Source organism: Acipenser ruthenus, chromosome 31 (assembly GCF_902713425.1).
Source record: "Acipenser ruthenus chromosome 31, fAciRut3.2 maternal haplotype, whole genome shotgun sequence".
Classification (NCBI taxonomy): Eukaryota; Metazoa; Chordata; class Actinopteri; order Acipenseriformes; family Acipenseridae; genus Acipenser; species Acipenser ruthenus.
This window is the reverse complement of record NC_081219.1, coordinates 6,727,626-6,741,430: the sequence shown is the minus strand read 5'-3', so window position 1 is coordinate 6,741,430 and position 13,805 is coordinate 6,727,626. Positions and strand designations below refer to the sequence as shown.

Here is a 13,805-nt window from a genome sequence, read left to right as displayed (position 1 = left end):
TGCATGATCTTCAGCCTCTGTGACAGGGAACTTACCAGATGAGATAGACTGGAGTTCACTTTTGGGACAATTTTTCTAAAACTTCTCAGCGAAAGGGTAGCCAACGAATCATAACAAGTTCAAGGTAAATCTAGGTTTTAAAGTGTTTTTCAAAGAATCATTTGAAAAATGGTTTTCTAAGCGTGATAGTGCCTTCTCGATGATGGTTCTGCCGTGTGCTAGTTGGTCTTAACTTTCATTATCGTGCCCGTCTTCATCGACGGGCACGATCCCTACCTGCTGGTTGTAGCAAGTGATGTTGCAGATGTAACAGTAGTATTTGGATGCTGCTTCTGCATCAGTGTCACTGTTTCTGACTGCACTCTCTGGTGCACTTGTGCTGATGGCTCGGCTTTCGCTGGTCTGCTGGATCGTCACTTTGAGAGAGCCGCCAGCACTTAGGACCTGGGGGAGAAGGAGGGGGGAGTCATTATTACTCAGCAAACATAAACATTAACGTAAATTAGAGACTAGGGCTGGAACAAACATTTGAATATTCAAACAAACACTGCTTGATTGTATCAAAAAGATATAATGTACAGGAAACTCATGTTTAAATAAATCTACACATTTTGCAGTACAAAAGAGTGTTTCTCCTTTCTTAACAGCGTTGTAACAGGTTTATTTTACAGTAAAGAGATTTTTACAGTAATAGGGTGGAAATTACACTTTTGTTTTTCAGCTAATTAAAAAAATGAAAGAACATTCAAAGATCCGAGTAATGCAACAAATGCAACTGTTCCTGTAAACATCGTGCAAACATTTCTTGTTATTTTTATGTTTACTTCAAGCTTAATATTTATGATGATTGTTTTCATTTACATTTTTCACTTGCATACATTTTTCTGGCATATACATGAACTGGAGAAACCATTTTAAGGTTTAAAAATAGATAGCCAACGAAGCTTACCCCCATCTACATAATCTACCCCATAGACCCCTTTTCTCTTCCGTATGCCATCTCTCCCCTCACCTCAGCAAACTCCATTGCCTCGGATCCAGCTGCACTTACTCCATCTTCTGTAAGAATGCACTCTGCAGCCACTAGCAGTTTCAGAGGAAACAAGGAATTAGTTAATATAATGCAAAAGAGATAACCTGTGAGGGTTGTTCCAGTATAGGCTTTTGTTTCAAAGGGTTTTATTTTTATTCATTTTAATTGAAGTGCAATGTACGGTTCTTTTTTAGTTTGAGATGGTTCTAAAGTGGGTCAGGAAAGTGGTGTTATCCATTTTCCTTTGGCATGCATCTTTCATTTTGTCTTGCAGGTGACATTCAAGATAGTTAAATACTATTACCAAATACATCTCCATAACCACTTCTCACCTCCTGAATCCCTTTCTCCCTCTTCCCTGGAAGCTTTCTCTTCAGCATTCTGCACGTGCTGCTCATCAGAAACACACTGCTTCCTCATTTGCTCTTCAGAGCTAAAAGATAAAACATGAAGTATTGACTTTTATTTGATTTTCTATCTAAATCACAGAACAGTGTAATAACAGTTTTATATGTAATAGGTGTTGTGAGAGACCCCCAGAGATGCATTGTGTATCACTGTACCTCTCTAGTCTTTGCTTTTTAAATGCTGGTTCTTCCTGGTGTTTCTTTGAAGGCTCAGCCTGGCTCTCTGGGTCTGCAGCCCTTTCATCTGTAAGCAGAGAAAACATTAACTATGCCTGAGTTCACTCTTTACATCAAACTCTATTGAAGACAACAGGAGACAGGCATGGAGAGGTCAAATATAGGTAAAAAGAATGGGAAACGGAGAAGAAGGAGATTGAGGATGGGTTTGACTGGGGCTTGGTAGATACAAATGGGATTTGTCTTTAACCTCTGGGATTTGTCTTTAACCTAATACTGTTTTTTTGTAAAATGAGCCTCTACACTGCAAGAGCATGAAGTCTCCCAAAAGTGCGCTCCAGGACAGCGCTGAGTTACATCCCTTATAAAGGTTTCCCACAGTAAAAGCATACCAAAGCGTAACAAAGCACAGCGAAAGCATGGTAAATCATAGGGAAGAACTGTAAAGCATATTAAAAAACATGGCACACAATGGTAAAATATGGTAAATGCATGGGTAAACCATGAGGGAAAACTGCAAAACTACCATACAGATTTACTGTGGTAAACTTTTAATATGGTTCCCATTAATGTTTTAAAAGGTATATTATTATTATTTATTTCTTAGCAGATGCCCTTATCCAGGGCAACTTACAATCGTAAGCAAATACATTTCAAGTGTTACAATACAAGTAATACAATAAGAGCAAGAACTACAATAACTTTTGTTCAAGTGTGACAAACCACAATTCAATAATACAGCAGATAATAGTGATAGTTACATCAGGATATGATTAAATAGTGATAGTTACATCAGGATGTTATTAAATACAAAGTACTACAGGTTAAACACTTGGCAGATTACAGTATTCTGAAGTACAGGATTAAATGCAGTAAAATAGGGGCAGATAAGAGCAAAATAAAGCACATTTACATGAAGGTGATCGTGTCCCAGGATACAAACAGAGGAGTTCTACAGGTGCTGTTTGAAGAGGTGAGTCTTAAGGAGGTGCCGGAATGTGGTCAGGGACTGGGCAGTCCTGACATCTGTAGGAAGGTCATTGCACCACTGCGGAGCAAGGGTGGAGAAGGAGCGGTCTCTGGAGGCAGGGGAGCGTAGCGGAGGTAGAGCTAGTCTTCTAGTGCAGGCGGAGCGGAGAGGTCGAGTGGGGGTGTAGGGAGAGATGAGGGTCTGGAGGTAGCTGGGTGCAGTCTGGTCAAGGCATCTGTAGGCTAGTACAAGAGTCTTGAACTGGATGCGAGTGGTGATCAGGAGCCAGTGGAGCGAGCGGAGTAGTGGAGTAGCGTGGGCGAAGCGAGGCAGAGAGAACACCAGGCGGGCAGCAGAGTTCTGGATGAGCTGGCGCGGACGGGTGGCGGATGCAGGGAGGCCAGCCAGGAGGGAGTTGCAGTAGTCTAGGCGGGAGAGTACCAGGGCCTGGACCAGGAGCTGGGTAGCATAGTTGGTGAGGAAGGGTCGGATTCTTCGGATGTTGCTCAGGAAGAATCGGCAAGTGCGTGCCAGAGTGGAGATGTGCTGGGAATAAGCTTAAGTATAGCTTAAGTTTTGTTGTTTTAAGTAAAAGACAACATGCAGTAAAAGGCAACATGCACACAATTATATATTTTCTTCATTGTTCCTTCCTTTCTTGCTTCTATAAAAATGGCTGATCTAGCCTGTGTTACAGATGTCTAGGGCAGATAACTAGAACTGAAGAGCAGCTCCTGAACAGCCCCATCTAGTCTCTCTCTACATATGTAGAGTAGGTGGGGCTGGCAGAGTCAATATTAAGAACATAAGAAAGTTTCCAAACGAGAGGAGGCCATTCAGCCCATCTTGCTCGTTTGGTTGTTAGTAGCTTATTGATCCCAGAATCTCATCAAGCAGCTTCTTGAAGGATCCCAGGGTGTCAGCTTCAACAACATTACTGGGGAGTTGGTTCCAGACCCTCACAATTCTCTGTGTAAAAAAGTGCCTCCTATTTTCTGTTCTGAATGTCCCTTTATCTAATCTCCATTTGTGACCCCTGGACCTTGTTTCTTTTTTCAGTTCGAAAAAGTCCCCTGGGTCGACATTGTCTATACCTTTTAGGATTTTGAATGTTTGAATCAGATCACTGCTTAGTCTTCATTGTTCAACACTGAATAGATTCAATTCTTTTAACCTGTCTGCATAAGACATGCCTTTTAAACCCGGGATAATTCTGGTCGCTCTTCTTTGCACTCTTTCTAGAGCAACAATATCCTTTTTGTAAGGAGGTGACCAGAACTGAACACAATATTCTAGGTGAGGTCTTCCTAATGCATTGTAAAGTTTTAACATTACTTCCCTTGATTTAAATTCAACACTTTTCACAATATATCCGAGAATCTTGTTGGCCTTTTTTTATAGCTTCCCCACATTGTCTAGATGAAGACATTTCTGAGTCAACATAAACTCCTTTTTCATAGTTCCCTTCTTCAATTTCAGTATCTCCCATGTGATATTTATAATGCACATTTTTATTGCCTGCTTGCAGTACCTTACACTTTTCTCTATTAAATGCCATTTGCCATGTGTCCGCCCAGTTCTGAATGCTGTCTAGATCATTTTGAATGACCTTAGCTGCTGCAACAGTGTTTGCCACTCCTCCTATTTTTGTGTCATCTGCAAATTTAACAAGTTTGCTTACTATACCAGACTCTAAATCATTAATGTAGATTAGGAATAGCAGAGGACCTAATACTGATCTCTGTGGTACACCACTGGTTACCTCGCTCCATTTTGAGGTTTCTCCTCTAATCAGTACTTTCTGTTTTCTACATGTTAACCACTCCCTAACCCACTCAATAAGATTTCAAACTCCATCAAATAAATGTAAAAAAACACATTAAAATCACACTAAGCTACTTACAGGGAGTAAGGGATGAAAGAGAGAGCGAGACTGTAAAGCACAGAGAGCTATGGTAAAAAGAATGGGGGGGGGGGGGGGGACTGCAAAAAATGACTGTGGTAAACCTTTATAAGAGATTAGTGAAACAAAAAAATAATTTTGCCAAGTATATAAACACATTATATAAAGGTCACCACAATCTACTTCCAAAAGGGCACCAACACAACAGGGTGGGGTGTCAGTGTGGGATTTGCTTGCACTGATTCAAGATAACATATTTGTACAGCTATAGACTTTAGCCAATGAGAAGTTTCATCAAATGTATGGATGCCTCCAATGTATGCAAAACAGAAATAGTGGTTCAGAACAGTCCCTCCTGAAACTAAGCTCACAGCAGCAGGTACCTGGGTTTGCAGCCCTCTCACTCTGCTCTCCCTCAGCACCCCCTTCCTGCCTTGCATCACTGGCTCTGCAGCAGGTACCTGGGTTTGCAGCCCTCTCGCTCTGCTCTCCCTCGGCACCCCCTTCCTGCCTTGCATCACTGGCTCTGCAGCAGGTACCTGGGTTTGCAGCCCTCTCACTCTGCTCTCCCTCAGCACCCCCTTCCTGCCTTGCATCACTGGCTCTGCAGCAGGTACCTGGGTTTGCAGCCCTCTCACTCTGCTCTCCCTCAGCACCCCCTTCCTGCCTTGCATCACTGGCTCTGCAGCAGGTACCTGGGTTTGCAGCCCTCTCGCTCTGCTCTCCCTTGGCACCCCCTTCCTGCCTTGCATCACTGGCTCTGCAGCAGGTACCTGGGTTTGCAGCTCTCTCGCTCTGCTCTCCCTCAGCACCCCCTTCATGCCTTGCATCACTGGCTCTGCAGCAGGTACCTGGGTTTGCAGCCCTCTCGCTCTGCTCTCCCTCAGCACCCCCTTCCTGCCTTGCATCACTGGCTCTGCAGCAGGTACCTGGGTTTGCAGCCCTCTCGCTCTGCTCTCCCTCAGCACCCCCTTCCTGCCTTGCATCACTGGCTCTGCAGCAGGTACCTGGGTTTGCAGCTCTCTCGCTCTGCTCTCCCTCGGCACCCCCTTCCTGCCTTGCATCACTGGCTCTGGCCTGGATCCTCAGATCCATCTCCCTCTTTCGGTCATGAGCTCTCGCAAAATCCTAGAGTCAATGAAACGGACACAATGTTAATTCATATCTTAAAAGTAGGTATCAGTCCAGGTGCTGTGGATCCCTTGAACAGATTAGATGGCGTCTTTTACACACCACAGTGGTTAACATGACACCTGCATACTCTTCATCTAAAGCATCCTGCTTTTACTGAAATACTACAATAAGTATGTATGTACCATACATCCCCATATATCAACAGTATGTAGAGAACAGTAAGAATCAGCAATGGTTGAAAATAAATAAATAAATAAATAAATGGAACCACAACAACTGTGTTGCGTCTTGACACTACATTTAACCAATCAGAGAGTTAAAAGGGTTACCCTCAAACAATAATCAGTTATAAATGTGAAGCTCCATCTACTGGCACAGGAAAAATAATAATATACAAGAGGACCTATGGATCAGCCTACTGCTGGTTCTCCTCGAGATCGGCACTCACATTAGATGCTAAATCACCTAATTCTGCAAGTTGTTGCTCAATAACAGGAATAGCTGCCACAGGATCAAGAATATCTGCCACGGTGGCTCCCGAGTGGCGCATCCAGTAAAGGCGCTCCACGTGGAATGCAGGATGAGCTCTATAGCCTGGACGTCGCGAGCTCGAGTCCAGGCTATTCCACAGCTGACCGTGGATGGGAGCTCCTAGGGGGCAGCGCACAATTGGCCGAGCATCACCCGGGGGGAGGGAGGGTTAGGTCGGCCAGGGTGTCCTCGGCTCACCACGCACCAGCGACCCCTGTAGTCTGGCCGGGCGCCTACGGGCTTGCCTGCAAGCTGCCCGAGAGCTGCGTTGTCCTCCGACGCTGTAGCTCTTGGGTGGCTGCATGGTGAGTCCGCAGTGTGAAAAAAAGCGGTCGGCTGACGGCACATGCTTTGGAGGACAGCGTGTGTTCGTCTTCGCCCTCTCGAGTCAGCGCAGGGGTGGTAGCGGTGAGCTGAGCTTAAATAATTGGCCATTCTAAATTGGGAGAAAATAATAAAAATAATTGGCAACGACTAAATTTATTAAAAATAAATAAATGAATATCTGCCACAGGACGAGGAATATCATTTACTAACATTTCATTCACACCACGATCACGATACACAAGTTGAAGTTGATGATGATGGTCGAAAAGGGCCAGGACGACTAAACAAATCAGTTATTTGAACACATTTTTGCGCTTTAGCTTGTAGAATCTTCTGCCTTTTTTCTCTAATTTCCTCGGCTCCAACTTTTCGTTTATTTGACTTCTCAATCTTTCTAACAGGGAGTGCAGACCTACTAATTTTGACGGCTTTGTTTTATTTTTTTTAATAATATGTCAACACAATGGCTCAGGATTAGGGAGGAGCCGTGCATGAGTGTGTGTGTATCACAGTGTTTTTTAAATAAAGTTGCTGAGAGGGAAGTCCCCTCAATTTGTATTTAATTACATTATTTTAATGAAGTAAGTCATTTGAAGTCTTTTCTATTTGATTAATCTACATGCACACAATAGCGAAAGCAAAAAAAAAAATATGCTTACTTTTCTTTTTTTTTTTCCCCTCATGATCACCGGCCCCTCTGGCATTTGCCAGAGCTGCCAGATGGCCAGTCCGGGCCTGACTGCCTCCACTACATCCCCTTCGCAGGGGAATAATAAAGCCTCACCTTGCTGAAGTTCCTGTTGTGTGGGTGGTAGTGGTGACTGGGAAAGCCCATACGTGGGGTCTTCATGGAGACTCCCATGGGAGCTGGTCCTAGAAGAGAGGGTCCTGCCCCAGCTGGGAAGAACTGCTGGAACTGCTGGTACTGCTGACCGTTGACAGCAAAACCACGCAGGTTTCCTGGAAAACAGGGCACAGAGGACAGGTGAGCAGGGCTGGTAAAATAGTGCGCTGCACCAAGCGTAGGTTCAACAGGAGTCACTGAGGTTCGGAAAGTCATAATGTCAATACAATTAATCTAAAAACTATTTTGTATATTGATGCTTTTAACCAACTTCACAAGCTCAAAGATTCCTGTATTCTAGGCAGACAACTAATAAGAATTATCCACCACAAACACATTCATGCTAAATATATATATTTTTTAAAACTGATGTGCAAAATCATTTTTAGACAAATCCAACATTTTAAAAAGTCCTGTGTAAAATGTGCTTCATGTGGCAATATCATTGTTTTTATAATGCTACATTTGTGGACTGTTTAAGTTATTAATGTATGTGTGCATGACATGTACTCTACCAGCAAATTATGAGCTGGCAGACTGAGGGAAGAGACTAGAGGCGAGTCTTCAATCCACAACAGCTACCCTTAACTTGCCAGTTTAGTACAATTCTACAAGGGAAGTAATGTTAAAACTTTACAATGCACTAGTAAGACCTCATCTAGAATATTGTGTTCAGTTCTGATCACCTTGTTACAAAAAGGATATTGCTGCTCTAGAAAGAGTGCAAAGAAGAACAAACAGAATTATCCCAGGTTTAAAAGGCATGTCATATGCAGACAGGCTTAAAGAATTGAATCTATTGTCTTGAACAAAGAAGACTACGCAGCAATCTGATTCAAGCATTCAAAATTCTAAAAGGTATTGACAATGTTGACCCAAGGGACTTTTTCGACCTGAAAAAAGAAACAAGGACCAGGGGTCACAAATGGAGATTAAGGGGCATTCAGAACAGAAAATAGGAGGCACTGTTTTTTACACAGAGAATTGTGAAGGTCTGGAACCAACTCCCCTGTAATGTTGTTGAAGCTGACACCCTGGGATCCTTTAAGAAGCTGCTTGATGAGATTCTGGGATCAATAAGCTACTAACAACCAAACGAGCAAGATGGGCTGAATGGCCTCCTCTCATTTGTAAACTTTATGTTTTTTTTTTAATTTAGTCATTGCCAATTATTTTTTTATTACTTTCTCCCAATTTAGAATGGCCAATTATTTTTTAAGCTCAGCTCACCGCTACCACCCCTGCGCTGACTCGGGAGGGCGAAGACGAACACACACTGTCCTCCGAAGCGTGTGGCGTCAGCCGACCGCTTTTTTTCACACTGCAGACTCACCATGCAGCCACCCAAGAGCTACAGCGTCGGAGGACAACGCAGCTCTCGGGCAGCTTACAGGCAAGCCCGCAGACGCCCGGCCAGACTACAGGGGTCGCTGGTGCGCGGTGAGCCGAGGACACCCTGACCGACCTAACCCTCCCTCCCACCGGGCGACGCTCGGCCAATTGTGCGCCGCCCACTGGGGGCTCCCGTCCACGATCAGCTGTGGAATAGCCTGGACTCAAATTTGCGACGTCCAGACTATAGAGCGCGTCCTGCACTCCGCGTGGAGCGCCTTTACTGGATGCGCCACTCGGGAACCCCCAACTTTCTTATGTTCTTATGTATTACTACGTTTTTTTTTTTACCCTTTCATAAAGTTGATGAATCAATACATCAGCTTTTTTGGAGAACGATATATCGATAGTGAAAAATTAAGCATTGCCCCAGCCTTACTTTGCAGTACAACAGATACTAACGAGCAATAATATCACTCCAGCCAGAGTAAAATTGCAGCAAAGAGAATTATACTTTCTAGAGTGAGAACAGAGAAAGCAGCATGCGAGCCTACACACACATGCAAAAACAGTGAAAAACTTAAATGTAACAATTTCCAAACCGGAAAACGATAATAAAGAGAAAGCAGTATACTTCTTTTTTTCTATAAATCATACAGGTGTTCTACTTTTTCAAGCTTTTGTAAACGACTACAACTGATAAAAAATAAAGTACATCAAAGTGTGTAATAGAAAGCCTCGTCAGGGGTTCTCAAACTCAACCCTGGGCTCCCCTGTGTCTGCTGGTTTTCATTCCAACCCTCTGCTGTGTGACATTTTCTTCTTGTTGTGAGCAAATATTGTTGGCTATTGTTATCGGGTTTTAGTCTCGTCTTGCAGTCACAACCCAGAAGCTCTGCCTGCATGTTCCTTTCGTAGCACACAAAAGAATTATGTAGTTTTTTTTGCTATGATCGCCCCTTCTGAATTAATAGGCTTTGGCACACACAATAACTTTTTTGTCTTGTTTTACACTTATTGTTCAAGCACCTGAAAGCTTTGCACGCCCCCATGTCGCACGCTATGGGTTTTCACCGCTGTATCCCATAAACCCATGCGCGAAACTTTTGGCCTATCAGGGAAATCAACGACTTGACATCACGTCATTGCCTGTAAGGCTCCAGTATGTCAGCTCCCTCAAGTGAGACTTGACCCAGAAAGTGGACAAAGAAATTGAAAACATCGCTAAACGAGTGACTTGTTGACCAAATCAGTGCAGCAAGAAGCATTTACTGGACATACAGAGCACAAAAAGAGCTTTCTTATTTTTGGGTACAGGTACCCTTTAAGTCCAGAAGGTGAAGATGGAAATCTGCAGCAAAGCCTGTGCTCCGAATCATCATTTGAGCAGTTTGTGCACTCTTGCCTGCCAACTGAACATCTACAAATCAGCCATCATCGTCCATCAGAGTCTGTCAGATCTGCTGTCTTGCTCTTAACAGATCACTTATCACAAACTAATTGAGTGACAACCCATTTATACATAACATAGGCATTTAAAATGTGTACAGGGATAAATAGATATTTTATAAAAATAAAACTTTTACTGTAAAGATGTGGTTGAGCAGACTAGGATCCTTATATACATTAACAAGGCAGATGGACAGTACCTTGCATCTGCTGCATCAGCAGGGCACCCTGAAGCATGGGGTTAGTGCTGAGAAAGGCTGCCTGACTGGCAGAGCAGAGGTTCATCATGCGGGGGGGTGGAGGCTGACGCGGTGGCTGCATCGGCCTGAGAGAAACAAACCAGAAAGAAAGAATTAGAGAACCATCGACGCCAGAGCTAAGTCCTGGGAGAAAATCCAAACTAAACAACTTTACTGCCCGCTGCACCTGCCCCACTACCCTTGTACTGTGTTAAACTGTAACTGTTATGGGGTCAAAAGACATAACCCCCCCCCCCCCAAAGAAAAAATAATAATAAAAAAATAATAATAAATAATAAAAACAAAAAAATTAAGTGAAATACAAAAAAAAAACACAATTATAGTTTTATGTGCACATGTTCTGTGGGAACCTCTGTCAAATACACCCAAAACAGAATATGTGGCTTAAGGCCTCTACACACCGGACACAATGCAACAAGCATCACTACAAAAAAAAAGAAAACATGTATTTTTTACATGAAGAGTGTTTTTTACACTTGTGTGAAAGGTAGTGTCGCAGCAAATGTAACATTTTAATCGCAGGACAAATTGCACTGCGTCCGGTGTGTGGAGACTTTAAAGGCCGCTACCCACCAGACGTGATGCGACAAGCAAATCTGTGGCACGATGTGACAAAATTAACAGAACCTATACTTTTGATAAGTATCTTTCACACCACTGACGACACCAGGGCAACTGGAGCGATGCAAAATAAATAACATTGAATTTTTTTGCGATGTGTCCTGCGACAACTAGAGAATTAAGCAATCAGAGAACAGCTTCAATCACATCGGGTCTGGTGTGTGGCAGTCTTTAAGCTGGGGACACACTGCCCTATCCGATCAATAGTGACGCAATTTTTCAGTAGTGTGTTATGCTTTGCGATGCGATTTTACAGGATCGGCCGATCGAGTTCAATCGGCTCGCAAAGTTTAAACATGTTTCATATGTTTCGATGCGATTCCCTCGCATCGGGGCAGTGTGTCATACCCACTCGAAAGGCTCCAGCAACCAATGAGTTCACCACGTTCAGTCACATGACTGGAGACAGACACACATGTATTGTCTCTATTAATATTACACACACACACACACACACACACACACACACACACACGGTATTCCATTGGTTTGTATATGATGTATACTATGATAACTATTAGACTCAGTATTTACAGAATACAGTACTTAAACCATGACTTATTTATTATTAATAGCGTTTTATTAAATTATACCAAATAACGTTTTTATTTAAAATGAAGGGAAAACATAATACATGTTTTCATGATAAGCATTTGTTCGACACAGTATGTTCCCGATATTGTAAATAAAAACGTGATTAGGTATAATTTAATTAAAACACTATTAATATTAAATGAATCATGCTTGTAGCAGCATTTTTTAAGTATTGTGTAAATATTTTGTCTAATAATTAAAAAGTACAATGCTTATGGGGCTGTCAGGGCTTGTTTTCCAAATATATAGGCACAGACATTACATACAAACCAACGGAATACCTTGTGTGTGTGTGTGTGTGTGAGAGAGAGAGAGAGAGAGAATACATGCATGTCTCCAGTCACATGTGGGTTTAACGATCACGCCGCCTTGTAAATAGTATTGTCATTGACTTGTCCCATTACCATTGTACTGTATGCATCCAGTGCAGGTCAAACATCAGAAAAAACACGAATTGTGCATCCCTTCCTGCGATTTCAATCGGGCAGTGTGTGTTGCCCGCTCACAGAGGTGTTTTTTGCTACGCGACATCTGCCAGAGAGATGAGACGATCGCATTGGGAAACGTGTCTCCGGCTTTAATCTTACTTCAAAATCGGCCAGTCATATTGAATGAATGTGTGGTGGATGCTGTACGTGACTAGAGAGAGGCAGGTTAATTAGTGATCCAAAGGATAAATGAGAAAGACGTCCGTCTTACCGAATGATTCATTTTAACACAAATAGAAAAAAATCATCTGTACAGCAACAAACACTGCCACATGTTTGTTGTTTATTTTGAGCAATTACTATATCTGCCACTGGTAAAACCAACAGGTAGTGTACAGCATACCTCTTCAGACAACAACAACAAACAAGCAGTCATTCATAGCCCTTGTTTGATAACAATTATATTAGAGGACAAGTGTAAACCTCATAACATTGTATTATTTGTGTACAGTAGTAAATACATCTCGCCCTGCCACTGTTTATTTATTTGAATTCCTGTTAAAGGCATTGAATCCTGAGGCTGGATTTGTAGCTCTTTCTTTCTTACCGGCCTCCTTGGTGGTGATGCGGTGGTGGCGGTTGTTGCTGTTGGAATAGATGCTGGAGCTGCCGCAGATGCTGCTGGTGATGGTTAAACATCTTTGTCTCGGTGTGCCAAGTTTTCCTTTGAAAAATATTAAAATGACACGTTTTCAGTATGTTAACCACAATAAAACTGAACATGCAATACATGTTAGGTACCTTAAATTCTTACTTTTTAAAACGTTTAATTTATTTTACAATTAACCACACATAACGCAAGCCGGCTTTATTTACACTGTGTAGCACAACAGTTTGTTGAATGGCACTTTCTATTCGCCAAACGAACACCCATTTCACAGCAGGCCTAAATTGTAAACAGCTCAGTAATATCTGATGTCAGGTCTTATTAAAACAGCACACAAATGACAGCGTTGATTTAAAAGCAATGCGATGTCCCGTATGTGGTAAATCATATGCGCTTCTTGCTTTATTTGTTTTTCATGCTTTAATTTTAAACTCGATTAAAGTACATGCATTTACAAGCGCTAAGCTAGGTTAGGTAGCTTGCATTTCTCACGCATCGTTATGCATTATATTTCGTTTTAAATTAACCTACGGCTGTGTCTCTCTTGTTGGTATTTTGTTCCTCAGGCTGCGACTTTGTTTGTAGCTAAAAATACTGTAATGACAACGTTTTCTTAAGTGCTACAAACTTGCACACTGCCACCGGGAGGACTGGAGGAGTATCGAAGTCCTCTGGCCAGATGCAGTACATGAATTTCGTGACGCCGGTTCATACTTCTGTCGCAGATTAACGCGATACAGGCGCAGACAGCTATAAAAGCGACGTTGATTCACCCGCCCTCTCACCCAACAGAGAAGCTGAAAGGGAGACACTTTAGAACGACAGGTGAACGACAGGTGAAAGGCAGGGGCGCCATTTCAGATTTCAGTAGGGGCGTGTTTTTGTTTGTTCTCTTGTTTTGTGTTTGTGGTTGTGATTATTTCCGTTATTTTTTATAAATCATATGATAACAAAATTACCATCACAGGACAAACAGGCAAGTTTTAATGCTAAGCAATGTGCACCTGTGGTGTGCAGACCCACTACCAAATAAAGCCTTATTTTGAAGCTCTGAGCTTTGAGTTCTGAACACACAGGAGATAATATTCTGTAATAGGCTAAGATATTACTGATCCCACAGGCTTGATG

At 42.5% G+C, this 13,805-nt stretch overlaps 1 protein-coding gene across 2 annotated transcripts in view; it reads right to left on the bottom strand.

Moving 5' to 3' along the window:
- Positions 1-13,402, bottom strand: part of LOC117396748 (cip1-interacting zinc finger protein-like) — a 36,951-nt gene extending 23,549 nt beyond the window's left edge. The window contains exons 1-9 of one of the 2 annotated variants that reach the window (XM_033994905.3): positions 13,209-13,402; positions 12,618-12,734; positions 10,308-10,432; positions 7,267-7,442; positions 5,498-5,618; positions 1,597-1,684; positions 1,366-1,466; positions 1,013-1,083; positions 277-444 (exon numbers count right to left, since the gene is read on the bottom strand). In XM_033994905.3, coding sequence (XP_033850796.3) covers positions 277-444; positions 1,013-1,083; positions 1,366-1,466; positions 1,597-1,684; positions 5,498-5,618; positions 7,267-7,442; positions 10,308-10,432; positions 12,618-12,709 — 942 coding nt within the window. In that variant the 5' untranslated portion in view covers positions 12,710-12,734; positions 13,209-13,402. The other variant, XM_059005416.1, reaches the window with a different exon arrangement.
- Between the last annotated feature and the right edge of the window lie 403 nt (positions 13,403-13,805).